The sequence below is a fragment of the Scyliorhinus torazame genome, chromosome 2, assembly GCF_047496885.1.
Source record: "Scyliorhinus torazame isolate Kashiwa2021f chromosome 2, sScyTor2.1, whole genome shotgun sequence".
NCBI classification, from domain to species: Eukaryota; Metazoa; Chordata; class Chondrichthyes; order Carcharhiniformes; family Scyliorhinidae; genus Scyliorhinus; species Scyliorhinus torazame.
This window is the reverse complement of record NC_092708.1, coordinates 199,120,478-199,147,346: the sequence shown is the minus strand read 5'-3', so window position 1 is coordinate 199,147,346 and position 26,869 is coordinate 199,120,478. Positions and strand designations below refer to the sequence as shown.

The 26,869-nt window shown below is 48.9% G+C and overlaps 1 protein-coding gene across 8 annotated transcripts in view; it reads left to right on the top strand.

Annotated features, from left to right (window-relative positions):
* The window catches only part of LOC140395077 (uncharacterized), a 659,825-nt gene that overhangs the window by 481,642 nt on the left and 151,314 nt on the right, over positions 1 to 26,869 (top strand). For all 8 annotated transcript variants that reach the window (XM_072482474.1, XM_072482512.1, XM_072482492.1 and 5 more), the window contains 2 exons: positions 22,729 to 22,833; positions 23,379 to 23,495. In XM_072482474.1, the coding sequence (XP_072338575.1) occupies positions 22,729 to 22,833; positions 23,379 to 23,495 (222 nt within the window). The remainder of the gene's footprint in view (positions 1 to 22,728; positions 22,834 to 23,378; positions 23,496 to 26,869) is intronic.

Below are 26,869 nucleotides of genomic sequence, written 5' to 3'. Positions count from 1 at the left end.
GGACTTCAGTAAGGCCTTTGACCAGGTCCCTCATGGCAGACTGGTTCAAAAGGTGAAGTCACACGGGATCAGGGGTGAGCTGGCAAGGTGGATACAGAACTGGCTAGGTCATAGAAGGCAGACAGTAGCAATGGAAGGGTGCTTTTCTGATTGGAGGACTGTGACTAGTGGTGTTCTGCAGGGATCAATGCTGGGACCTTTGCTGTTCGTAGTATATATAAATGATTTGGAGGAAAATGTAACTGGTCTGATTAGTAAGTTTGCAGACGCCACAAAGGTTGGTGGAATTGCAGATAGCAATGAGGACTGTCAGAGGATACAGCAGGATTTAGATCATTTGGAGACTTGGGCGGAGAGATGGCATATGGAGTATAATCCGGACAAATGTGAGGTAATGCATTTTGGAAGGTCTAATGCAGGTCGGGGATATACAGTGAATGCAAGAACCCTCAAGAGTATTGACAGCCAAAGAGATCTAAGTGTACAGGACCACAGGTCACTGAAAGGGGCAACACAGGTGGAGAAGGTAGTCAAGAAGGCATACGGCATGCTTGCCTTCATTGGGCGGGACATTGAGTATAAAAATTGGCAAGTCATGTTGCAGCTGTATAGAACCTTAGTTGGGCCACACTTGGAGTATAGTGTTCAAGTCTGGTCACCACACTACCAGAAGGATGTGGAGGCTTTAGAGAGGGTGCAGAAGAGATTTACCAGGATGTTGCCTGGTGTGGAGGGCATTAGCTATGAGGAGAGGTTGAACAAACTTGGTTTGTTCTCACTGGAACGACAGAGGTTGAGGGTTGACCTGATAGAGGGCTACAAAATTATGAGGGGCATAGACAGAGTGGATAGTCAGAGGTTTTATCCTAGGGTAGAGGGGTCAATTACTAGGGGGCATAGGTTTAAGGTGTGAGGGGCAAGGTTTAGAGGAGATGTACGAGGCAAGTTATTTTACACAGAGGGTGGTGGGTGCCTGGAACTCGCTGCCGGAGGAGGTGGTGGAAGCAGGGTCGATAGTGACATTTAGGGGGCATCTTGACAAATACATGAATAGGATGGGAACAGAGGGATACAGACCCCGGAAGTGCAGAAGATTTTAGTTTAGATGGGCAGCATGGTCGGCATGGGCTTGGAGGGCCGAAGGGCCTGTTCCTGTGCTGTACATTTCTTTGTTCTTTGTTTTGTTCTGTAGTGACCGGATTCATGGGTGCCGGGGCAGTTTCACTACATGTGGGGGTTGGTGCTATCTGTTCAGTAGGGGCTTCTGGTGCTTTTCTCTTTGGTATGGGTGGCGGTTGCTTTTGACCTTCAGTTCTATCTACGTATATGTGAGCGCTGTCTTTTAACTCTGCCCAATCGGCCATCTCTTCCTCCCCGTTCCCTGCTGTTGAGGAGGTACACATCAATCCATTCTGAACCGAAAGTAACGATTGGAGTCTGTTTCGCTGGCACGAGGTGTGATCAGCGGTACTTTGGTGGCCTGGTGGAGCGCTCTTAAAGCTGCCTGTAAGTTGGCACATTTGTTCGTTAATTGAATGACCTTTTGTTCAGTCTCCTCTCTTACCAAGACCGCACATTGTATGTCTTGATAGGCCTTGTCATACTGGGTCTGAAAGCTGCTAAGGTGTGCTATACAGGACTGGTGGGCGCGTTTAACATCAGCGATTTCCCTTTCCTTAATGGCTAACATCTCCCGGAGTTCCTCATTGTTTCCCCTATTTTCTTCCTCCTGCTCTCTCTACGACCTCCTCGGTGCCTCGCAACTGTATCAAGCAGCACACTATTGCCATTGGCTTTCTAAACATTACTGCATTTTTCTTTTATATCTCACAAACAACCTCCCACCAATTATGTCCTATCTTTCCTGGACCTGTCTCAGTGTTTGCACAGAAATTCGACCAAAGGGGCCATCCTTTCCCCTTTAAATACTTCCTCAACACATCCTACGGGGCACTGCGCTGACTTATCGACTACTGTACCTCGGGTTGCGGATTCATCACCTTCTCTACTAATTGCACTGCTATCTCTTCTCTTTTAATTTGGGACAGGAGGAATAAGGAGTCGATTGAACAGCGGGTACGGCTTATGGTTATATTCAGGTTCACAATCACTCTAAAGTTGCATGCAAGTCTTGCGAGTTTACCTTACCTTTCCCTGTTAGTTCCGAAATTCAGTTATTTGGTCGATACAAAACTTGCGCTTGTAGTTTCTTTTTCCTTTTCCCAATTTAATTCAAAGTTGTGGGCTCTCTCTCGGAGTGAGAGTCACTTCTAATTGAGTCCCACCTGGGTCGCCAATAAATGTTGCCACTTCTATTTAGAAACCACAAGCCGCGCACGAGTATGTTTCTTGTATTGACCCAACGACCACACAACCAGTATGTTAGTTCAAAAGACAGTTTATTATTAAACACAAGACTGATCTCGATGTGCAATGATACACTCAACTATGTATTAAACTTCTGGATGACCGTCTCTGTGCGGGTAGATAAGGCCTTTATCTGAGTTCCCACGTGTGTTGGCTGGAAGTCTTGGCTGCGGTTCGTCTCTCTCTCAGGTAGCGATCGCGGGTTTTGAACTTGGCTGGTCGTTATGCTGCAGTTGGTGTGGGCACAGGCCGATCCCAAAAGAGACCGATCCCTAGTGCGCAGGGTTTCTTCTCTTTCACATCCTTTTGGGCGAGGCTAACTCAGGATCCAATGGATTGATAGAGTCTCAATCACTCTGATCGATACCGGCCAATTAGGGGCGGGTGCCTTGATGGCTGGGCAGGTCCTAGTCGTTATTGTCTCAAGTGTGTATGCCTTTCCAAATAAGGGGGAGCAGCGCCGGGGAGTCTGCTATTGTTGCTACTCCTTGATTTGAGTCTATTGTCCTGGGGAAATCGGTGATTGACCTTTAATAGGTGCAAGTTACAGTTCGGTCAGGTTTTCCTTTGCACAATACACAGGAGCTGTGCACTGTCTGTGTCCCAGCTTGACCACAATTGCCATTACCCTTTAAAGGTGGCTATTTTAGATGGCCACATGACCACCCTCTGTAGTTCGTCTCCCAGCGAGGTGAGCTGGTCACTGTGCTGCGAAATGGCCTCCTCCACTTCCTTCATCTTTTCACCCTGTTCTCTCACCTCGGCCGATGTATTTGCAACATCCACCCTCACCGGGGCGATTGCCTCCTCCACCAATGATCTCAGTGCGACCACCATCTCCTTCCTCAACGCCTCCATATGCCTCGCAAACAGCTTCTCCAGCTCCACAGCCATTACCTCCGTCATCCTTTCCACTGGAAGTAGTGCGGCCCCAACACGCGGTCCGGCATCCGCCATCTTGTCAGCGCTTTTACTGCTCCTCTCTTTGGCGGCGAACCTGCGTTTCCTCCCTTCTTCACAGCTGTTTTTGGCATCCCTTAACCACTTAGTATCTTTCTCCATCTTTCTTCAATCTCGAGATAAATAAATAATAAAATAATTTTTTTTTACAACATTTATAAAAAATTATAATGAAAATAATTTTAGAAAAACATTTTTTTTAAATAAAAAAAAATTAAAAAATCAAAGTTCAAAAAATCTCTTCTCCTGTGACCGGGCTTCAAATATCCCAAACATTCATTTTCAGTGGGGGCCACCCGATGTGCGCTGCTCCCTCTCTACATAAGTGCTGGATTCAGGCTCCTCCCCCGCCGATTGCTTCGGACTCGATGCCCCTGCTTCTCCGGTCACGGGGGTCCCCACCGGTTGTAAACCGGCCCGACCCGGCGCCTGTCGTTCAGGCCCCAATGGCCGAAGGAATCGTGACCGGCGAAACCATGGGGAAACCCCCGGAAAACGCCTAAATGCCGCCGACCGGCGGGAGCCTCTCTCCAGCGCGACCACTCCACTCACGCACGCCACCGGAAGTCCTCCAGGCATAGACTATTTTCTAAATGGGGAAACTCTCAGGAAATCAGAAGCACAAAGGCACTTGGGAGTCCTTGTTCACGATTCTCTTAAGGTTAATGTGCAGGTTCAGTCGGCGGTTAAGAAGGCAAATGCGATGTTAGCATTCATGTCAAGAGGGCTAGAATACAAGACCAGTGATGTACGTCTGAGGCTGTATGAGGCTCTGGTCAGACCCTATGTGGGGTATTATGAGCAGTTTGGGGCCCCGTATCTAAGGAAGGATGTGCTGGCCTTGGAAAGGGTCCAGAGGAGGTTCACAAGAATGATCCCTGGAATGAAGAACTTGTCGTATGGGGAACAGTTGAGGACTCTGGGTCTGAACTAGTTGGAGTTTAGAAGGATGAGGGGGGATCTTATTGAAACTTACAGGATACTGCGATGCCTGGATAATGTGGACGTGGAGAGGATGTTTCCACTTGTAGGAAAAACTAGAAACAGAGGACACCATCTCAGACTAAAGGGGCGATCCAATCCCTGAAACTGTCATGTTCAAACCTATCCGATAAAATTGTGATCAACCCATGATTGAGCCTCATCCTGTCACCTGTTGTTTACCAAAAGCATTATGTCAATCTTAAGTTGTTTTCCCCATCCTAACATTCTGTGCACCCACTGTTCGTTAGAGACAGGGTGGCAGAACTGTCATCCTCTTTACTCTATGGATCATTTCAGAGGGACAGAATATCAGAAGTGGCTTCCTTTTCACTTCATAGATTGTTCCAGAGGATATTGGGGGCCACTGATAAAACTTACTTACCTCCACTATGTAATCTGCTAATCATACATCTCCTGTGTCTCAAAAACATGGCAAGTTAGCTAGCCTAAATCCCATCATGCATTGTGGTCACTGCTTGTACCTAGAGTTTACATGATTCTCACTGCTATGTCCTAAAACACAGGTTTAATGGTTAATAATGATTACTCAGTACACATTCTATAATTAATCTCAATCCTTAATAAATTAATTTATGTAAAACTACTCTAGTCGCATCCTAGCTATTACGTTTTAAGAGGTCTCATCGCTGGACACGCCCTTCAGTCAGGTGTAATGCCTGGATCTGGTATGTCTTTCTTGTCATGGGACTGTCCCTTTAAGAAATGTTTTTGTCTTATCAGATGGCTTCAGTGATGTCATTGTGTGGGTGGAGCTGGGCTGTGGCTCTGGGAGTTGGTTTTACTTTCGCTTTGAGTTTGAACTGGTATTGTTCTGCACAGGTTAAAATAAGTTTTTTTTCTCTATCTGCATTTTAAAAGCTGTTTGCAGACTGCTTGATAACCTGAAAAGAAATAACTTTTTTCTGGAAGAAATTCAAACCTGCTGTTTTGAAAAGGAAACAGGAGCATCCATACCAGGTCTTGAGTGCTATGTGCTAGGCCACACCTTTATAAACGGTTTTCTGGTTTATGGGATCTTGTTATTAAATTGGAACAGCTAAAGGGGAAATTTAGTAAGGGTTATACATAGAGTACTGTAGCTGTGTGGGTATTTATGTTGGTAGTTGATAAAAATGCTTCCTGTGTGTGCTTATAAAAATGTTAACTAAATTCATAGAGTAAACTTTGTTTTTAATTAAAAGTGTTTAAGGCCTCTGTTGAATAACACCTGAAAAGCAGGCCCGTGTGCTCATCGTTATAATATTAATAATAATCGCTTATTGTCACAAGTAGGTTTCGATGAAATTACTGTGAAAAGCCCCTAGTCGCTACATTCCGCCGCCTGTTCGGGGAGGCCGGTACGGGAATTGAACCCGCGCTGCTGGCATTGGTCTGCATTGCAAGCCAGCCATTTAGCCCACTGTGCTAAACCAGCCCCAACCCAAATTGATAAACAGTTGTAGGTCAGGAGAACTCCATGATATACTTTGGAGTTTTCTAAACCCTGGCCCAGAACACTCTTGTGGGGACCATGAATTGGATTCAATTTGAACTGGTTCTTGGAGCAGGCAAGGATCTGGATTAGTGGTTTGCCCCTGTCCACACTCTGAGCTCTGGCTTTGTAATTCTGATAAAGTAAAAAGAAAAAAAAAGGGGGGGACAAATGAAGCGAACTACGTCTAGTCTTCGTGCAATAGTTACTGCACCATTGCATTTTTTCCCCGGTTAGATTTTCCTCGAATCCACTGGTGGTCTCCACCCTGAGCATTTGGAAGCAATTTATGCAATGTGGACATGTGAATTTGGAGCAGGAGGAGGCCAAAAATATGCTGTTTGCTGTTTCTTTACAGCTAAACCACAGGCTAATCTTTGACCCTCTTTTTCATTTCACGTTTGGAAAATGTGGAAGTCCGATTTATATTGGAAACAGAGAACAGCAGCTCAAAGAAGACCAACTGACCCTCAATTCAAACCTTGTATGTACACCAACCATAAAAATAATGGCTATGAGAGTAGGTCATAAACTGGGAATTCGGTGGCGCGTAACTCACCTTTTGACATCCCAAAGCCTGTGAACCATCCACAAAGAACAAGTCAGGAGTGTAGTGGAATATTTCTGGATCAATGCAGCTCCATTGGCACTTAAGAAACATGACACCTTTCAGGACAAAGTAGTCGTGCTTATATGTTCACAGTGCACATTAATTGTCTGGTAAATGAATCAATCACCTTGACAGTTGTGGCTCAATTATTGCCATAGTTTTCAACTTCATGATACAAAATACGTTCTCAATCTCACTGGTCTGCCTTATTCAGTGTCGGAGGTGGCACATAGTATTCGGCATGTATATGCAGCATTACGAACAGTACTTAGTTCTGAATGCAGGGACTAAATGCTTAAGCGTCAAAACTTAGCCCTTCACTAAAGATTGAAGTAAAACAAGGTAAAACATCAGAAATTTCCAACATACTGTCAGATGAAAATCAACAGTCCATTATTGATGACGGCAACCATGAAGATGGCAACAAGCAAGAAGACATCAGTAATTCATGGGCTGAAAATTGAAGGGTGCAGTAAATGGACTTGTATCCTGGGTGTGATTTTGGAGTTTCTTTCTCTTTGGTGAAGGTGGCTTTATTTGGATTGTTTTCATCTACTGTCTCGGGTCATCAAGCAGAATTGGCATCACTAACAATAGTTAGAGACTGTAGATTGAAAGGGCTGAGCATCTGATCACACCCAGGAATGGACAAGCAGAGCTGAGGCATAGACTGCACATGCCTGTTACAATCGACTCGGGCAGCATGTATACATAATAATGAATGTGGGGTGCAGCCAGAGATTTTACATTGCTCATTGGTTACACATCCTTGAGTGAGGACAACATTTTAGATGTCTCCGACACCCACTTAAAGGAAGCCAACATCTCTTCAACAGGAGGTGCAGTCTGGCTGCACAATCTCTGGGAAAATGTTTGAGAGGAGAAACGTGGCTGAAGTAACAACTGGGAGGGCACTGCTATATTCCGATGGTACTATCGAAACCCTGGTACAGAACAACTTCTCCTGCCCAGTGGGCTGGTGCTCTTCTAGTCATTAACACTGGTGTCAGTGGGAAGAAATTGAACTTGAAAGGCAGGAACCAGCCAATTCCAGATGTGATTATGTGTGCACATCAAACTCTTTCGAAACTGAGTCTTTAGGAATGAACCCCTGTGCTTTCTTGGCATTTTTACTGTCTTGTTTATTATATCATTACTTTTAATATTTGTAAATCTGTCCTCTTTGATTACATTGCTCCTCCAAACCACATAGACTCTACTTTCGAACATAGTGTAGCCTCTTTATTCCTCATACAAAAACACACCAATGTAAGAAATGGTCATATTTTATATTTTTTTGCAAAAAAGTGTTATTAAAACCTAGGTTAAGATGCATGCAAAGAGTTTGTCTGAGAAAGTTGTGAGCAAAGGGTTATAATAGTGAGGTAATCATTGATTTTGCAGGTGAAGTGTCCTGCTAATGGAATATTGTTTACATTTGAAGGACAACTCAGATATAGATAATTCATGAGGGGTATTGTGTTTGGTCCCGGCTAAGCATGGGATACCTTGAGGGAAAGACAGAAGAATAGCTTATGCTGTGTGTACAGGTGATGTAATTAAGGCGAGGAACCAGGTCTGTCTGAAAGGCGAGTTCTTCCTCTAATCTGAACAGAGGCGTTTTAGTTTTGGTCCTGAAAGGTTCTCTCTCCAAAGATTCTGCACAAAGAAAAGCAAGTAGAAACCTGGTTGTTAATTTTATTCATGAGTGGTATTTGGGTATTATTCATTTGCTTAATTGGAATACAGAGGCAGGTCCAGGAAGTAAGTTAAAATGTATTCTTTTACTTATGAACTGCTGTTCTTAATGCTATTTCTCCGTTGTTAATATTGCTAATGCTGTGTTTAAATTAAAGCTTGTGTTTACATAAAAGATACCAATTGGTCAGTGTTATCACTCTGTGGTGCAGTAACATTTCCTCACAACTTCCGGTGGCAGTGATGTGCTGAGCAGTCGCACATCAGATAACTCTCCTCCAGAATACAACCAAACAGGCACTTTTAGTTGAATGTAGTCTGAAAATACAGACTTATTTCACCATAAATAAGAAAAGGAGAGAAGAATAACAACAACGTGCCAGCGAACGGGAGCTCGAGAAGCCGCAGAGAAGGCAGGGACGGAGGGAAAGGTCAAGAGCAGTGGGTGGACAGGTCGGCGGACCCACAGACGAGGGGTCCCCGGCCACCCCAGAGAGAGGGAGACCGATGACCCGGACATTGGCCTCCCCCCTCGACGCCTGGAAATGGATGAACAAAGAACAAAGAAAAGTACAGCACAGGAACAGGCCCTTCAGCCCTCCAAGCCTGCGCCGACCATGCTGTCCGTCTAAACATAAATCGTCTACACTTCCGGGGTCCGTATCCCTCTATCCCCATCCTATTCATGTATTTGTCAAGATGCCCCTCAAACGTCACTATCGTCCCTGCTTCGACCACCTCCTCTGGCAGCGAGTTCCAAGCACCCACTACCCTCTGTGTAAAAAAACTTGCCTCGTACATCTCCTCTAAACCACGTTAAACCTATGCCCCTAGTAATTGACCCCTGGGAAAAAGTCTCTGACAATCCACTCTGTCTATGCCCCTCATAATTTTGTAGATCTCAATCAGGTCGCTCCTCAACCTCCTTCGTTCCAGTGAGAACAAACCAAGTTTATTCAACCTCTCCTCATAGCTAATGGCCTCCTTACCAGGCAACATCCTCTTCTGCACCCTCTCTAAAGCCTCCACATCCTTCTGGTAGTGTGGCGACCAGAATTGAACACTATACTCCAAGTGTGGCCTAACTAAGATTCTAGACAGCTGCAACATGACTTGCCAATTTTTATACTCAATGCCCCGGCCAATGAAGGCAAGCATGCCGTATGCCTTCTTGACTACCTTCTCCGCCTGTGTTGCCCCTTTCAGTGGCCTGTGGACCTGTACACCAAGACCTCTTTGACTGTCAATACTCTTGAGGGTTCTACCATTCACTGTATATTCCCTACCTGTATTAGACCTTCCAAAATGCATCGCCTCACATTTGTCCGAATTAAACTCCATCTGCCATCTCTCCGCCCAAGTCTCCAAACGATCTAAATCCTGCTGTATCCTCTGACAGTCCTCATCACTATCCGCAATTCCACCAACCTTTGTGTCGGCCGCAAACTTACTAATCAGACCAGTTACATTTTCCTCCAAATCATTTATATATATACTATGAACAGCAAAGGTCCCAGCACTGATCCCTGCGGAACACCACAAGTCACAGCCCTCCAATCAGAAAAGCACTATTCCATTGCTACTCTCTGCCTTCTATGACCTAGCCAGTTTGTATCCATCTTGCCAGCTCACCTCTGATCCCGTGTGACTTCATCTTTTGTACCAGTCTGCCATAAGTGACCTTGTCAAAGCCCTTACTGAAGTCCAGATAGACAACATCCACTGCCCTACCTGCATCAATCATCTTTGTAACCTCCTCGAAAAACTCTATAAGTTAGTGAGACATGACCTCCCCTTCACAAAACCATGCTGCCTTTCGCTAATATGGAAGACGTTCCTGACCAAGGACCTGTTGGTGATGAGGGAGGTGATGAAGGTGGAGATCCAGGGGCGTCATTCTCCGACCCCCCGCCGGGTCGGAGAATGGCCGTTGGCCGCCGTGAATCCCGCCCCCGCCGAAGTCTCCGGTACCGGAGATTGGGCGGGGGCGGGAATCGAGCCGCGCCGGTTGGCGGGAACCCCCGTTCAATTCTCCGGCCCGGATGGGCCGAAGTCCCGCCCAGAATCAAAGCTGGTATTTACCGGCTTTGGACCAGGCGGTGTGGGCGGGCTCCAGGGTCCTGGGGGGGGCACGGGACGATCTGACCCCGGGGGGGTACCCCCACGGTAGCCTGGCCCGCGATCAGGGCCCACCAATCCGTGGGCGGGCCTGTGCTGTGGGGGCACTCTTTCCCTTCCGCCTCCACCACGGCCTCCACCATGGCGGAGGCGGAAGAGACTCTCCCCACTGCGCACGCGCGGGAAACTGTCGGCGGCCGCTGACGCTCCTGCGCATGCGCCGCATTTCCGCGCCAGCTGGCGGGGCACCAAACGCCATTTCCGCCAGCTGGCGGGGCAACAAACGCCATTTCCGCCAGCTGGCGGGGCAGAAATCCCTCCGGCGCCGGCCTAGTCCCTCAATGTTGGGGCTCGGCCCCCAAAGATGCGGAGCATTCCGCACCTTTGGGCCGGCGCGATGCCCGTCTGATTGGCGCCGTTTTTGGCGCCAGTCGGCGGACATCGCGCCGTTGGGGGAGAATTTCGCCCCAGGTGACGATCAAGGTGGCAGTGATGGAGGCGTTAGTCGCCATGCAGACGCCAATTGACTGATTGGTTAAAAAGCTGGAAGCTCAAGGGAAGACAATCCAGGAGCTTGAGAAGGCGTCAACGGACCAGAGCGACAGGGTTGTTGCTCTAGAGGCTGAAATTAAAAGGTTGGTGACAATCCAGGGAAGGTGGAGGACCAGGAGAACCAGTCCCGGCGTCAAAATATTCGGTTCATGGGCCTGCCAGAGGGGATCAAGGGCAAGGATCCAACGGACGATGTGGCCCAGATGCTGGGCAACATGGTTGGGAGGGTCAGCTTCCCCAAACCGCCGGAGATTGATAGGGCACACAGATCGTTCTGACTGAAGCCCAAAGCGGGGCAGCAGCCAACGGCAATAATTGCCAAATTAGGTATGAGGACAGGGAGAGGATCCTGCTGTGGGCGAGGCAGACGGAGGCGAGCAACTGGGAAGGATATAGAATCTGGCTCTACCACGACATTGGGGCAGACCTGGCAAAGTGCAGGGCCGAGTTCAACCAGGTGAAATCGGCCCAGTTCAAGAATGGAGTGAAGTTTGGAATGCTGTTCATAGCGAGGCTCTGGGGCCATGTTCCAAAATAAAGAACATAAATTTAACCCCGGTGGAGGCAGAAGAGTTCGTACGGATGAACGGCCTGGTCAGGGGGCAGGCAAGGCAACGCTGAGGGCAAAACAGAGGAAGGAAAAGGGAGAAAGAAAAGAACTATGATGGATTTTTACCATGTATGTGTGGGACAGTACTGCCTCGCTCTGACCAGAAATGTTAAAACATAGGAAAGAGTGAGGGCAGTGGAGCGGAGGAGAGGGTGAAAAGGGAGCAGCATTTTAGCGGGTACAGCAAAGAGGTAAGATCAGCCCCGGGAGGCGGGCCACCACACAAACGGGATAAGTTAGCACAGGATGTATGAGAACAAGAGGGGCCGTGGAGCACCTCCCGGCAGGGAGGGAACATCTGCAAAGGGGGGGGGGGGGCACAGGGGCAAGGATGGGAAGTGAAAATGGGGAGATGGGGAAGGGGGACACGGTGGGGGGGGAAGAGTGGGTAACAGTGGAGCCAGAGGGGGGAAGAGGGAACACAAGGCAAATACATGGGTAAGAAAGAGATTGGCTTCAGCAGGTAAGGTGCAGGTTGAGAGATCAAAATGGCACCGCAAGCAGCCACTTTGGAGGATCCCCGGACAAAGGGACACCCCGGTTTCTGGCGGAGAGGAAAAAGCTACAAATGGACTTTAACCTGCTATCCACCAGGAAGGCAGTGCGCCAACTCCGCCAAGGCACGGGGGCCTTTTATGAACACGGAGAGAAGGCTCGCCACCTGTTGGCTCATCAGCTGAGAAAGACGGTAGCCACGAGGGAAATAGCACAGGTGAAGCGGACTGGTAGCCAAACGAAAAAAGGTGAACCAAGCGTTTGAGGCTTTCTACCGGAGACTGTACACCTCCGAGCCCCCCGACGGGGACTCGGAGTTGGAATGATTCCTTGATGGACTGGACATGCCTGTCATGGGGGACGATAGACGGAGGGAGCTGGAAGCACCAATAGGACTGGGAGAGGTCATGGAGAGCATCAACTCCATGCAGGTGGGGAAGGTGCCGGAACCCGATGGGTTCCTGGCGGACTGCAATAAAACTTTCCCGCCAATCCCTGGACCCGCACCTACAGGAGATGTTCACAGACTCGCTAACGAGGGGCATCCTGAGTCCTAAACTAACACAGGCCATTATATCACTGATACCCAAGAAAGACAAAGACCAGAAGAAATGTGGATCATATAGTTACATTTCGCTGCTCAACATAGGTGCAAAAATACTCGCGGAAATCCTGGCCAAGAAACTGCGTACTAGAGGTGGTCGCAGATGACTAGGCGGGCTTTGCGTGGCTGGGTATAGATAGCTTACTGCGAACATCAGAAGGCTGCGGAATGTGATACTGACCCCATCCAGTGAGAGAACACCAGTCGTGATCGTCTCCCTGGACGCAGAAAAGGCCTTTGAATGAGGTACTGGAGCAGTTTGGGCTAGAGATGGGATTCGCCTTGTGGGTGAAACTCCTGTACAATGCCCCCGCATTCGGACCAACACCAACAGCTCTGAATACTTCCAGTTGCACAGAGGCACCAGACAAGAATGCCCACTGACCCCACTCCTGTTCACCCTGGCAATCGAAGCCCTGCCAATCGCTCTGTGAGATGTGAGAGGTTGGAAGGGCATCCAAAGAGGAGGGAGAGCGCACAGAGTCTCATCTGTGGGGTTGACCTGCTCCTCTGCATCCCAGACCCGCAGAACGGCTTGAAGCTAATCATGAAGCTCCTGGAAGGGCTTGGGTCCTTCTCGGGCTACAAACTCAATCTGGGCAAGATCGAGATATTCCCGGTGAACCCAAATCGGGGAGGGTTGGAGCTCGAGGGTCTCCTATTCAAACTAGCCCAAAGTAAATTCTGCTACCTTGGGATTCAGATAGCCCATGATTGGACACAGATCCACAAATGGAATCTGACCAGTCTGGTGGAGGAAGTCAAAATGGACCTACAGAGATGGGATGCACTCCCGCTCTTCCTGGAAGGGAGGGTGCAGAAGATCAAGGTTTCTCTTCCTGTTTAGATGCATACCAATCTTCATCACCAAGGCCTTTTTCCAAGGAATAGTTAAAATGATCATGGCGTTTGTGTGGAGGGGGAAGAATCCAAGAATCCCCAAGTCTACACTGCAGTGGAGAAGCAACATGGGCGGCCAGGCCCTCCCGAACTTGCAATACTACCACTGGGCAGCCACGGCGGGAGATTGAGGGGATGGATAAGGGAACAGAGCACGGAATGGGTAAGGCTGGAGGAGTCATCCTGTAAGGGAACAACCCTCCGAGTCTTTGCCACGACAGCGCTCCCATCCCCCCCCCGGCAAAATACACAACCAGCCCAGTGTCGTAGCCACGTTGAAAACATGGAACCACATGAGAGAGCACTTTGACTTAACCGAGATGTCCACCATGGCCCCTGATATGTTAGGCAGGTTGGTTCGATGTGGACTGCACTCGATGCAGGGAAGTTAAAAACAGACGTCTAATACAGGAGAAGATCCAACACTGTTTTATTCAACTAGATGAACTGCTGTACATGTTCAGCTGTGGGTCAACACTATTCTGATCTGACTAGTGACCTTGTAGTAGCCTGACCAGACTTACTAGCTACCGCATGGTGTTTGTGCTTGCTAGCTCGTGGACTCTGACTGTCTCAATAGCTGAGTCCCGAGAGAGCGGGAAACCTAGTGCCCTCTGGCTTTATCGTGGTAGTGTCCTGTCTGGTGATTGGCTGTGCTGTGTTGTATGCTTATTGGTCATCCTATGTGTCAATCACTGCCTGTCTGCATCTCATTATATACATGAGTGGATATTATGACATCTCCCCCCCCCTTTTTCTTTTGTGTGTTAAATAAATACAGAAGTATGTATACATATATATATATGTAAATATGCCTGACTATATACAAACGGTGATTGAACAAACGTATATACATGGGAAGGTGTCGACAGTGCAGATACATGGCAAACAAAGCAAACTCTTACAAGAGTTAAGTCGATGGATTCAGTCACAAAAATTTACAAAAGTTAAGTCTACAGATAGACTTTGTGGCGGGCGACGAATTCTTGGCGATCGCCACAGAGGTGGATCAGGAGCCGCCTGCACGTGGAGAGGTGGGATCGCTGCCATTGCGGTGGTCGCGTGGTCCGGCAGGATCGCTGGCAGATCGGTGGCCTCATGGCAGCGTACGTCCGGAGGAAGCATGACAGCCAGCGGAGCACTGTGGTCAGGTGGTGAGCGTGGAACTCTTCGCAATGCCCGTCTGTTGCGCCGTAGCAGGGAGCCATCAGCCATGCGAACAATGAAAGACCTCGGGGCAACTTGTTTGACAACAACAGCTGTGGCTGACCAACCGCCCTCAGGCAACGATACGCGAACATGATCGGCTGGAGCCAGTTCAGGTAAATCCATGTCATGAGCATCATATGTGGCCTTCTGTTGGGCCTGGGACTGCTGCACTTTTTGTAGTACCGTGAGGTGGTCAAGGTCTGGAACCTGGATGGCTGGAACTGTGGTCCTCAGAGTGCGATTCATGAGCATCTGCACTGGAGACAACCCAGTGGACAGTGGGGTTGCCCTGTATGCCAGCATTGCCAGGTTGAAGTCGGAGCCTGAGTCTGCAGCTTTGCACAGCAACTGCTTGACAATATGGACCCCTTTCTCGGCCTTCCCATTTGATTGCGGGTAGTGGGGACTGGAGGTAACGTGACGGAAGTTGCAGGACTGTGCAAAATCAGACCATTCTTGGCTGTAAAAGCATAGACCGTTGTCGCTCATTACGGTGAGCGGTATCCCGTGCCTGGCAAACGTTTCTTTGCAGGCTTTGATGACCGCCTTCGACGTGAGGTCGGACAGTTTCACCACTTCTGGGTAACTGGAGGAGTAGTCGACCAGGAATACGGAGTCACGCCCCTTGACGTGAAAAAGGTCTACACCTACTTTGGACCATGGTGAGGTCACAATCTCGTTGCAGTGTTTCCTTGGGTTGAGCCGGTTGAAACTTCTGACAGGTGGGGCAGTTGAGGACCGTGTTGGCAATATCCTGGTTAATGCCCGGCCAGTAAACCGCCTCCCGAGCTCTGCGTCGGCATTTCTCGACTCCAAGGTGACCCTCATGGAGTTGACCCAGCACCATAGCCTGCATGCTTTGAGGAATAACGATCCTGTCGAGTTTCAGAAGGATTCCCGCCACAACCGTCAGCTCGTCTTCAACATTAAAGAATTGGGGACATTGTCCCTTCTGCCAGCCATGGGTAAGATGCTGCATCACAGGCTGCAGTAAAGGATCCTTGGCCGTTTCCTCACAAATTTGGACCACCCGTTCATCAGAGGCTGGGAGGTTGGTGGCACTCAATTGCACTTGTGCTTCTATAGAACATAGAACATAGAAAATACAGCACAGAACAGGCCCTTCGACCCACGATGTTGTGCCGAACCTTTGTCCTAGATTAATCATAGATTATCATTGAATTTACAGTGCAGAAGGAGGCCATTCGGCCCTTTGAGTCTGCACCAGCTCTTGGAAAGAGCACCCTACCCAAACTCAACACCTCCACCCAACACCAAGGGCAATTTGGACATTAAGGGCAATTTATCATTGGCCAATTCACCTAACCCGCACATCTTTGGACTGTGGGAGGAAACCGGAGCACCCGGAGGAAACCCACGCAGACACGGGGAGGACGTGCAGACTCCGCACAGACAATGACCCAAGCCGGAATCGAACCTGGGACCATGGATCTGTGAAGCAATTGTGCTATCCACAATGCTACCGTGCTGCCCTTAAGAACAAATAAATCTACACTATATCATTTTCCCGTAATCCATGTACCTATCCAACAGCTGCTTGAAGGTCCCTAATGTTTCCGACTCAACTACTTCCACAGGCAGTGCATTCCATGCCCCCACTACTCTCTGGGTAAAGAACCTACCTCTGATATCCCTCCTATATCTTCCACCTTTCACCTTAAATTTATGTCCCCTTGTAATGGTGTGTTTCACCTGGGGAAAAAGTCTCTGACTGTCTACTCTATCTATTCCCCTGATCATCTTATAAACCTCTATCAAGTCGCCCCTCATCCCTCTCCGCTCTAATGAGAAAAGGCCTAGCACCCTCAACCTTTCCTCGTAAGACCTACTCTCCATTCCAGGCAACATCCTGGTAAATCTTCTTTGCACCTTTTCCAGAGCTTCCACATCCTTCCTAAAATGAGGCGACCAGAACTGTACACAGTACTCCAAATGTGGCCTTACCAAAGTTTTGTACAGCTGCATCATCACCTCACGGCTCTTAAATTCAATCCCTCTGTTAATGAACGCGAGCACACCATAGGCCTTCTTCACAGCTCTATCCACTTGAGTGGCAACTTTCAAAGATGTATGAACATAGACCCCAAGGTCTCTCTGCTCCTCCACAATGCCAAGAACTCTACCGTTAACCCTGTATTCCGCATTCATATTTGTCCTTCCAAAATGGACAACCTCACACTTTTCAGGGTTAAACTCCATCTGCCACTTCTCAGCCCAGCTCTGCATCCTATCTATGTCTCTTTGCAGCCGACAACAGCCCTCCTTACTATCCACAACTCCACCAATCTTCGTATCGTCTGCAAATTTACTGACCCACCCTTCAACTCCCTCATCCAAGTCATTAATGAAAATCACAAACAGCAGAGGACCCAGAACTGATCCCTGCGGTACACCACTGGTAACGGGGATCCAGGCTGAATATTTGCCATCCACCACCACTCTCTGACTTCTATCGGTTAGCCAGTTCGTTATCCAACTGGCCAAATTTCCCACTATCCCATGCCTCCTTACTTTGTGCAGAAGCCTACCATGGGGAACTTTATCAAATGCCTTACTAAAATCCATGTACACTACATCCACTGCTTTACCTTCATCCACATGCTTGGTCACCTCCTCAAAGAATTCAATAAGATTTGTAAGGCAAGACCTACCCCTCACAAATCCGTGCTGACTATCCCGAATCAAGCAGTGTCTTTCCAGATGCTCAGAGATCCTATCCTTCAGTACCCTTTCCATTACTTTGCATACCACCGAAGTAAGACTAACTGGCCTGTAATTCCCAGGGTTATCCCTAGTTCCTTTTTTGAACAGGGGCACGACATTCGCCACTCTCCAATCCCCTGGTACCACCCCTGTTGACAGTGAGGACGAAAAGATCATTGCCAACGGCTCTGCAATTTCATCTCTTGCTTCCCATAGAATCCTTGGATATATCCCGTCAGGCCCGGGGGACTTGTCTATCCTCAAGTTTTTCAAAATGCCCAACACATCTTCCTTCCTAACAAGTATTTCCTCGAGCTTACCAATCTGTTTCACACTGTCCTCTCCAACAATATCGCCCCTCTCATTTGTAAATACAGAAGAAAAGTACTCATTCAAGACCTCTCCTATCTCTTCAGACTCAATACACAATCTCCCGCTACTATCCTTGATCGGACCTACCCTCGCTCTAGTCATTCTCATATTTCTCACATATGTGTAAAAGGCCTTGGGGTTTTCCTTGATCCTACCCGCCAAAGATTGTTCATGCCCTCTCTTAGCTCTCCTAATCCCTTTCTTCAGTTCCCTCCTGGCTATCTTGTATCCCTCCAATGCCCTGTCTGAACCTTGTTTCTTCAGCCTTACATAAGTCACCTTTTTTCTCTTAACAAGACATTCAACCTCTCTTGTCAACCATGGTTCCCTCACTCGACCATCTCTTCCCTGCCTGACAGGGACATACATATCAAGGACACGTAGCACCTGTTCCTTGAACAAGTTCCACATTTCACTTGTGTCCTTCCCTGCCAGCCTATGTTCCCAACTTATGCACTTCAATTCTTGTCTGACAACATCGTATTTACCCTTCCCCCAATTGTAAACCTTGCCCTGTTGCACGTACCTATCCCTCTCCATTACTAAAGTGAAAGTCACAGAATTGTGGTCACTATCTCCAAAATGCTCCCCCACTAACAAATCTATCACTTGCCCTGGTTCATTACCCGGTACTAAATCCAATATTGCCCCTCCTCTGGTCGGACAATCTACATACTGTGTTAGAAAAGCTTCCTGGACACACTGCACAAACACCACCCCATCCAAACTATTTGATCTAAAGAGTTTCCACTCAATATTTTGGAAGTTAAAGTCGCCCATGACTACTACCCTATTACTTCTGCACCTTTCCAAAATCTGTTTCCCAATCTGTTCCTCCACATCTCTGCTACTATTGGGGGGCCTATAGAAAACTCCTAACAAGGTGACTGCTCCTTTCCTATTTCTGACTTCAACCCATACTACCTCAATAGGGTGATACTCCTCGAACTGCCTTTCTGCAGCTGTTATACTATCTCTAATTAATAATGCCACCCCCCCCCCCACCTCTTTTACCACCCTCCCTAATCTTATTGAAACATCTATAACCAGGGACCTCCAACAACCATTTCTGCCCCTCTTCTATCCAAGTTTCCGTGATGGCCACTACATCGTAGTCCCAAGTACCGATCCATGCCTTAAGTTCACCCACCTTATTCCTGATGCTTCTTGCGTTGAAGTATACACACTTCAACCCATCTCCGTGCCTGCAAATACTCTCCTTTGTCAGTGTTCCCTTCCCCACTGCCTCATTACATGCTTTGGCGTCCTGAATATCGGCTACCTATGTGGCAGATGAAGTCACCTTGTTCACACAGTGTAGTGATGGACCGGGATAGGGCATCTGCAAAGATCAGGGGCGGGATTCTCTGCAATCGGCACGATGTCCGCCGACCGGCACCAAAAATGGTGCGAATCAGTCCGGCATCGCGCCGCCCCAAAGGTGCGGAATTCTCTGCATCTTGAAGGGCCGAGCCCTCACCTTGAGGGGCTAGGCCCGCGCCGGACTGATTTCCACCCCGCCAGCTGGCAGGAAAGGCCTTTGGTGCCCTGCCAGCTGGCGCGGAAGTGACTTTGCCGTGCGGCGCATGCGCGGGAGCGTCAGCGGCCGCTCACGGCTTCTCCGCGCATGCGCAGTGGAGGGAGTCTCTTCCGCCTCCGCCATAGTGGAGACCATGGCGAACCATGCACTCCTTTTCAATCTGGGCATACTGTTGCTCAGTGGGCGCCATGGCCCTGGAGGCATATGCCACTGGAGCCCAGGACGAGGAGTCATCTCGCTGGAGGAGCACCGCCCCAATGCCGTCCTGGCTAGCATCAGTTGATATCTTGGTTTCCTTGGTTGGGTTGAAGAATGCTAGAACTGGGGCTGTGGTGAGCTTTGCCTTCAGCTCACGCTATTCCGCTTCATGTGTGGGCAGCCACTGGAATTCCGTTGACTTCTTGACGAGATGGCGGAGGACCGTGGTGTCGGATGCCATATTGGGAATGAATTTCCCGAGAAAGTTGCCCATCCCTAGGAAGCGGAGGACCGCCTTCTTGTCCTCCGGGGTCTTCATGGCGTTGATCGCCAAGACCTTGTCGCCGTTGGCCGCACACCCTGCCACGAGAAGTGGTCGCCTAGAAACTTTATATCAGATTGACCAAATGAGCACTTGGCCCTGTTGAGCTGGAGACCATGTTCATGAATTCGCTGGAAGACCTGCTTGAGGCGAGCGATGTGTTCCTGGGGCGTTGTGGACCAGATGATCACGTCGTCCACGTATACTCATACCCCCTTGATGCTCTCCATCATCTGCTCCATGATGCGATGAAACACTTTGGAGGCAGATATGATACCGAAAGGCATGCGGTTGTAACAGTAGCGGCCAAACGGGGTGTTGAACGTGCACAGCTTGCGACTGGACGCGTCCAGCTGTATTCGCCCAAAACCCCGGGAGGCGTCCAGCTTAGTGAAGAATTTGGCATGAGCCATCTCACTGGTTAACTCTTCACGCTTCGGGATCAGGTAGTGCTCCCGCATGATGTTGCGGTTTAGATCCTTGGGATCAATGCAAATGCGGAGCTCCCCTGATGACTTCTTTACGCAGACCATGGAGCTGACCCAGTCCGTTGGCTCCGTGATCTTCGAGATGATGCCTTGGTCTTGGAGGTCCTGTAGTTGCTTTTTCAGACGATCCTTGAGGGGCGCCGGTACCCGGCGTGGTGCATGGATTACAGGGGTGGTGTTCGGCTTGAGCAGTATTTTGTATCGGTACGAGAGCGTGCCCATTCCATCGAATACACTGTGGTACTGCGTGATAATGTCGTCTATCTCGGCTTGCAAATTTCCATCGGGCGAGGCCGTCGCCGGTGACGACGACTTGGTGTGGACTCGCTGAACCAGGTTCAGGAGCTTGCAGGCGCGAGCACCGAGCAGAGACGCCGTCAGGCCTGACAATTTCAAATCGTAACGTTGCCTTGATTGCCTTGTTGGATACCCCTAGTTGACACGAGCCACTGGCAGCTATGGCATTGCCATTGTAGTCAAGGAGCTGGCAGGCCGGTGGAAGAATGCTTGGGAGGGCCCAGATGTTGTCGAGGTCAGATTGTGAGATGAGGTTCGCAGACGCGTCAGTGTCCAGTTTAAATCAGATGCGAGCCTTGTTAACTGTGAGGACAGCACACCACTCGTCGTCGGGATCCACACTGAGGATCAAGAGGCGTGCGCAGGTGTGGTGGAGGCCAGCTCATGTGTGGTTATGATGCCCACCCGATATGGAGCTGTCAGGATCAGAATCTGGCATGCCTTGTTGTATAGAGCGGATACTTCTGTGCCGCAGCTGGGATCGCTGGCTGCTGAGCGGTGGAGCGGATCTGCAGAGGGCTGCGTAGTGGCCAAGCTTGCCACACTGGATACATCGGCGTCCTTTTGCCGGATATTGCCGCTTTAAGTGGGCGGAGCCACAATTCGGACACATCATGACACTAACGTCAGCGCGATCCGTGCGCCATCGCGCATGCGCAGTGCGGTCGGCCGATGTACGCCCCTGCGCAGTCGGGTTTTCGGTCTCGTCGTCCACTCGGTCGTGGCGCGCATGTGCAGGGATCCGAGAAAAGCGCGCGAAACAGCCACTCTCTGCTGGAAGATGTACCGTTCAAAGCTCTCATTCACCTCAATGTCGCAGTGGCTGTCGAATTTCAGCAGGACTGTTTTGAATTTTGTTTTGTCTTCGCTGTTGGCGAACATAAGCGAATTGTAGATATGGATGGCGTGGTCCCCCGCAGTGTAGAGAAATAGTGCGATCTTCCTGGCATCCGATGCTGCCTCGAGGTCGGAGGCCTCGATGTACAAGAGGAACTTTTGCTTGAAGATTTTCCAGTTGGCGCCGAGGTTGCCGGAGATGCGGAGTTGCGGAGGAGGCTGGATGTTTTCCATTTCGCTGGATGGCTGCTTGCTGGTCGATGCTGATTCACGCGAGGTAGGCCCGTCAAGATCAATATCACTCTGGTACCATGATGGGTTAGGCAGGTTGGTTCGATGTGGACTGCACTCGATGCAGGGAAGTTAGAAACAGACGTCTAACACAGGAGAAGATCCAACACTGTTTTATTCAACTAGATGAACTGCTGTACATATTCAGCTGTGGGTCGACACTATACTGATCTGACTAGTGACCTTGTAGTAGCCTGACCAGACTTACTAGCTACCGCATGGTGTTTGCACTGTGCTAGCCCATGGACTCTGACTGTCTCAGTGGCTGGGTCCTGAGAGAGCGGGAAACCTAGTGCCCTCTGGCTCTATAGTGGTAGTGTCCTGTCTGGTGATTGGCTGTGCTGTGTTGTCTGCTTACTGATCATCCTATGTGTCAATCACTGCCTGTCTGCAGCTCATTATATACATGAGTGGATATTATGACAGCCCCCATCTGCAGTAACCACAAATTCCCACCAGTCATGGTAGATGCCACTTTTCAGAAGTGGAGACTGGACGGGGAGGCTGGCTAGGTCAAAATCCTGGAACTTCCTTCCTAACAGCACAGTGGGTGTACTTACACCACATGGACTGCAGCAGTTCAGGAAGGTGGCTTGACATCACCTTCTCAAGGGCAATTAGGGATGGGTAATAAATGTTGACCTTGTCGGTGACACCCACACCCCATGAAATAATTAATTTTAAAATTATGCCCTTCACTGGTTCCTGACTTTCTTCTCTCTTTGTTAGTGACCACCGTTCAACTGAATCCACACTGGGCATGGCGGCCTAGTCCATAATGGAAGATGTTGAACAATCCAAACTGCAATTGTGGCCATGGATCACCAAGAAATCTAAAGAAAGGGTTCATAAATTGTTCATATGTTCACAGTTAACATTCCTTAGCCATTTATTCGTTCATGCTGATGGTTGTGAGAAACCAAAAGGTTCAGTAGTTATCTTGGCTTCTTATTTGACAAATACCCTGGCATCCCAATTGTCTGCCTTGTTCAGTGTGGGGAATTGTGTAGTAGAAAAATGGATTCCGCAATGTTATTAATGATCATATCCTTCTAATTAGGCGCATTCAGAAAAAAGTTCCAGAATGGATTCAGCGAAGAGAAGACTTTTAGCTGCAGAGAGTGACAGAGTACCAGCAAGTCATAAAAAGACTTCAGCTCAACGGGTAATTCTTCACCAGAGGGATCTGATAAAGTCAAACATAAAGAGAATGATCAACAGGAAGCGGGGTGGGGAAGGGAGCAGTGATTCTTGTATATTAGAAGTTGAAAGGATGGGACAGTAATTGTGTACACAAGCACCATGCTGTTTATTTGTTCCTTGGGTGTGATTTTTTTCCTCTTTTGGTGAAGTTTGAATTATTCAGGATGTCTCGATCTACTGCTTTGAGTAACATTGGTATTGCTGATGATAATTAGAGACAGCAGATTGAGAGACCTGGGCATCTAATTAAATCTGGAAATGGACATGCAGGGGGTGGGCCATGAACTACACACACTGATTGCAATTGTCTTAAGCAGCATGTATTGCAATGAGTGAGGTGTGCAGCCAGCAGCCCACACTGATCATTGGCTACACGCTATTTAGGGAAGCAAAATCTGGCCTAGATCTGACAGCTCTATCTTGATCATTGTAGGACCTGTTGTAGAGTAATAGATAAATATATGCAGCATCGCTCACAATAACCTAATCTTTCTGTTATCAATGCAGAAATCTTCAATGAGACGTCATAGTCTGCAATGGTCTAATACTGGACCTGCAATTGATCTAAATGCAGTACACGAAACTGAAATAGAGCAAGATAAATCTAAACTCGCCACTTATAAGGTAATTACAAAAATGTCCAAAATTGGGGCTGTACTCCTGCCTTCTCCCTGTAACCCTTGATTCCCTTATTAATCAAGAACCTATCTAGCTTTGTCTTAAAAACACTCAGTGACTTGGCCTCCACAGCCCTCTTTGGCAATTGAGTTCCACAGATTCACCAGCCTCTGGCTGAAGAAATTCCTCCTCATCTCCGTTTTAAAGGATCATCACCTAACAACCCAACCTCTATAACCCTCTACCACAGAATCACCAGAGAATAAATTCTTCCTCATCTCTATCTTAAATGGGCAATCCCTTACTCTAAGATTATGCCCCTTGGCCCTAGACCTTCCCACAAGTGGAAACAACCACTCAGCATCGACCTGTCAAGCCTCCCGAGAATTCTATGGCCGGGATTCTCCGTCGGCTGAGGGGAAAGCGATTGGGCAGAGAATCAGTTTTGATGCCTAAATCATGGTTGGTGCCGGTTTCACGCCAAATCTAATTCTCCAGTGCCTCGACAGAGGCGTCAATGTGTTTCACTCCACACCTGCAGCAAACACTGTTTGCATATCATTCGCGGGCCTGACCCAGTAGTCTCCGGGGCCTCCGCCGTTCTCTGCCTCCACAGGGGAAAAATCCCGGCAGCAAAGTTCACTTGTGCCTTTAAAAATCATGAGCTGGATTCTACGATTCTGAGGCTATGTCCCCACGCCGGGGTGGGAACGGTGGTGTTTTACTCCAGAAAAAATTAATTTGCTGTGCATTCATTGTCTGCGAGAAGCAGGACTGCAAAACCAGCATCCTGGATTGTTTCACAAAGACATGGGGCGGGATTCTCCGACCCCCCCGCCGGGTCGGAGAATCGCCGGGGGGCGGTGTGAATCCCGCCCCGCCGACTGCCAAATTCTCCGGCGCCGTGGTTTTGGCGGGGGCGGGAATCGCGGCACGCCGGTCGGCGGCTGCTGGCAACGCACCCCCGGCGATTCTCCGGCCCGCGATGGGCCGAGTGGCCGCCCGTTTTCAGCGGGTCCCACCAACGTAAATCATAACAGGTCCTTACCGGCAGGACCAAGCTCCACGGGCAGCCTGCAGAATCTTCAGGGGGGCACGGGGGGATCTGGCTCCGGGGAGTGCCCCCACGGTGGCCTGGCCCACGATCGGGGCCCACCGCTCCACGGGCGCGCCTGTGCCATGGGGGCACTCTTTCCCTCCGCACCAGCTGCTGTCAACCTCCGCCATGGCCGGCGCGGAGAAGAATCCCCCTGCGCATGCGCTGGGATGACGCCAGCACACGCTGGCCCTCCCGCGCATGCGCCAACTCGAGCCGGCTGGCGGAGGCCCTTCGGCACCAGTTGGCGTGGTGCCAAGTCCTTCCTCGCCGGCTGGCGTGGCGCCAATTACTCCGGCGACGGCCTAGTCCCTGAAGGTGCGGAGGATTCCGCACCTTCGGGGCGGCCCGACACCGGAGTGGTTCACGCCCGCCCCGCCGGTTCGCAGAGAATCCTGCCCAAGGTATCAGAAGTGACGTCCTTTTGGTCAAGTTAGCTATCCTAAATCCCATTTGATTACTTATTACTGCTATGTCATAAAAATACATGTTTAGTGGTTAATAATGATTACTCAGTACCCTTCCTATAATTCATCTCAATCCTTAATAAAGTAACTTATGTAAAACTACTCTAATGACATCCTAGCTATTCAGTTTTAAAAGGTATCATCGCTGAACCCCCCCCCCTTCAATGTCCAACATCAGTGGGATCAACTCCCCCCAAATTTCTTATCGAACTCTATGGGTCCACAACATGATAGGAGCAGAATTAGGCCATTTGGCCCATCGAGTCTGCTCCGCCATTTGATCATGGCTGATCTCATCCTGGCCTTAACGCCACTGTCCTGCCCGCTTCCATAACCCTTCAGCCCATTATCAATTAAAAATCTGTCTAACTCTTCCTTAAATTTGCTCACTGTCCCAGCATCCACCACACTCTGGGATAATGGATTCCACAGATTCACAACCCTTTGGGAGAAGTAGTTTCTCCTCAACTCTGTTTTAAATGTGCTACCTTTTATCCTAAGACTGTGGCCTCTCGTTCTCGAATGCCCCACAAGAGGCAGCATCAGCTCCACGTCTAATTTATCCATACTATTTATCATCCTGCATACCTCAGTTTGATGTCCCTCATTCTTCTAAACTTCAGAGAGTATAGGCCAAATCTGTTCAATCTCTGAACAAACCCCTCATCGCTGGAATCAATCTAGTGAACCTCCTCTCAACTGACTCCAATGCCACTACATTTTTCCTCAGGACTGTGCAGAATATTCAGGTGTCGTCTCACCAATGACTTGTACAGTTGGCAACAACGTCTTACCTTTATACTCTATTCCTTTAGCTGTAAATGTCAATATTCCATTTGCTTTCCTTATTACCTGCTGCACTTGCACGCTAGTTTTGTGTGACTCATGAACGAGGCCCTCCTGATCCCTGTGCAACCGAGCAACCCAAAGTCTCTCCCCATTCAGATAATAAGCTGCCTTTCCATTTTTCAGAACAAAATTCATGACCTCTCACTTATCCACGTTAAACTCCATCTGCCACATTTTGGCCCACTCACCTAATCTGTCTCTATCCATTTGGAAGGTTCTTCTTTCCTCATTGCAACTTATTGTCCAACCTATTTTTGTGTCGTCTGCAAATTTGGCTACATGACCTTCTATCCCTGTATCCAAGTCGTTAATATAGAATGTAAATAGTTGGTGCCCAAGGAGTGAACCCTGTAGCACCCCATTAATTACATCTTGCCATCCAGAAAAGACCCATTTATCCTGACTCTGTCTCCTGTCTGTCAGCCAGTCTTCTATCCAAGCTAATAAATTACACCTAATCCCATGTGATCTAATCTTGTGAATTAACCTTCTGTGTGATACCTCATCAAATGCCTTCCAGAAGTCCAGAAATACTACAGCTACAGGATCCCCGTTATCCACTTTGCTTATTGGGTAATCCATCCGGGCCCAGAGCTTTATCCAATGGCATTAAACCAATACATTTCATAATCTCCTCGGGGCCCAATAGGGATTCCAATTCCTCACTTCTCCCCCTCTCCACCCCGGGAAGCACAATTCCTCCAAAAACTGCTTCATGGGTGAATTCTCCTTCGGGGGCTCCCAATCCTTTCCTTGTGCGACTTGTCAGAAATTATCTCCTCCTTCATAATTACCTTAAGGCCCTTCCATAGAAGATGAAATAGACTCACAGTCATTAAACCTAATGTGCTCCCCAATGGCCGAGGGTATGCGCTCACAAAATCCTTTGTCTGCCAACACGTCATGTCCAATCACCAAAGCGGGAATTGAAAGGGACGCTGCTCTAACACCAGAGGCGGGATTCTCCG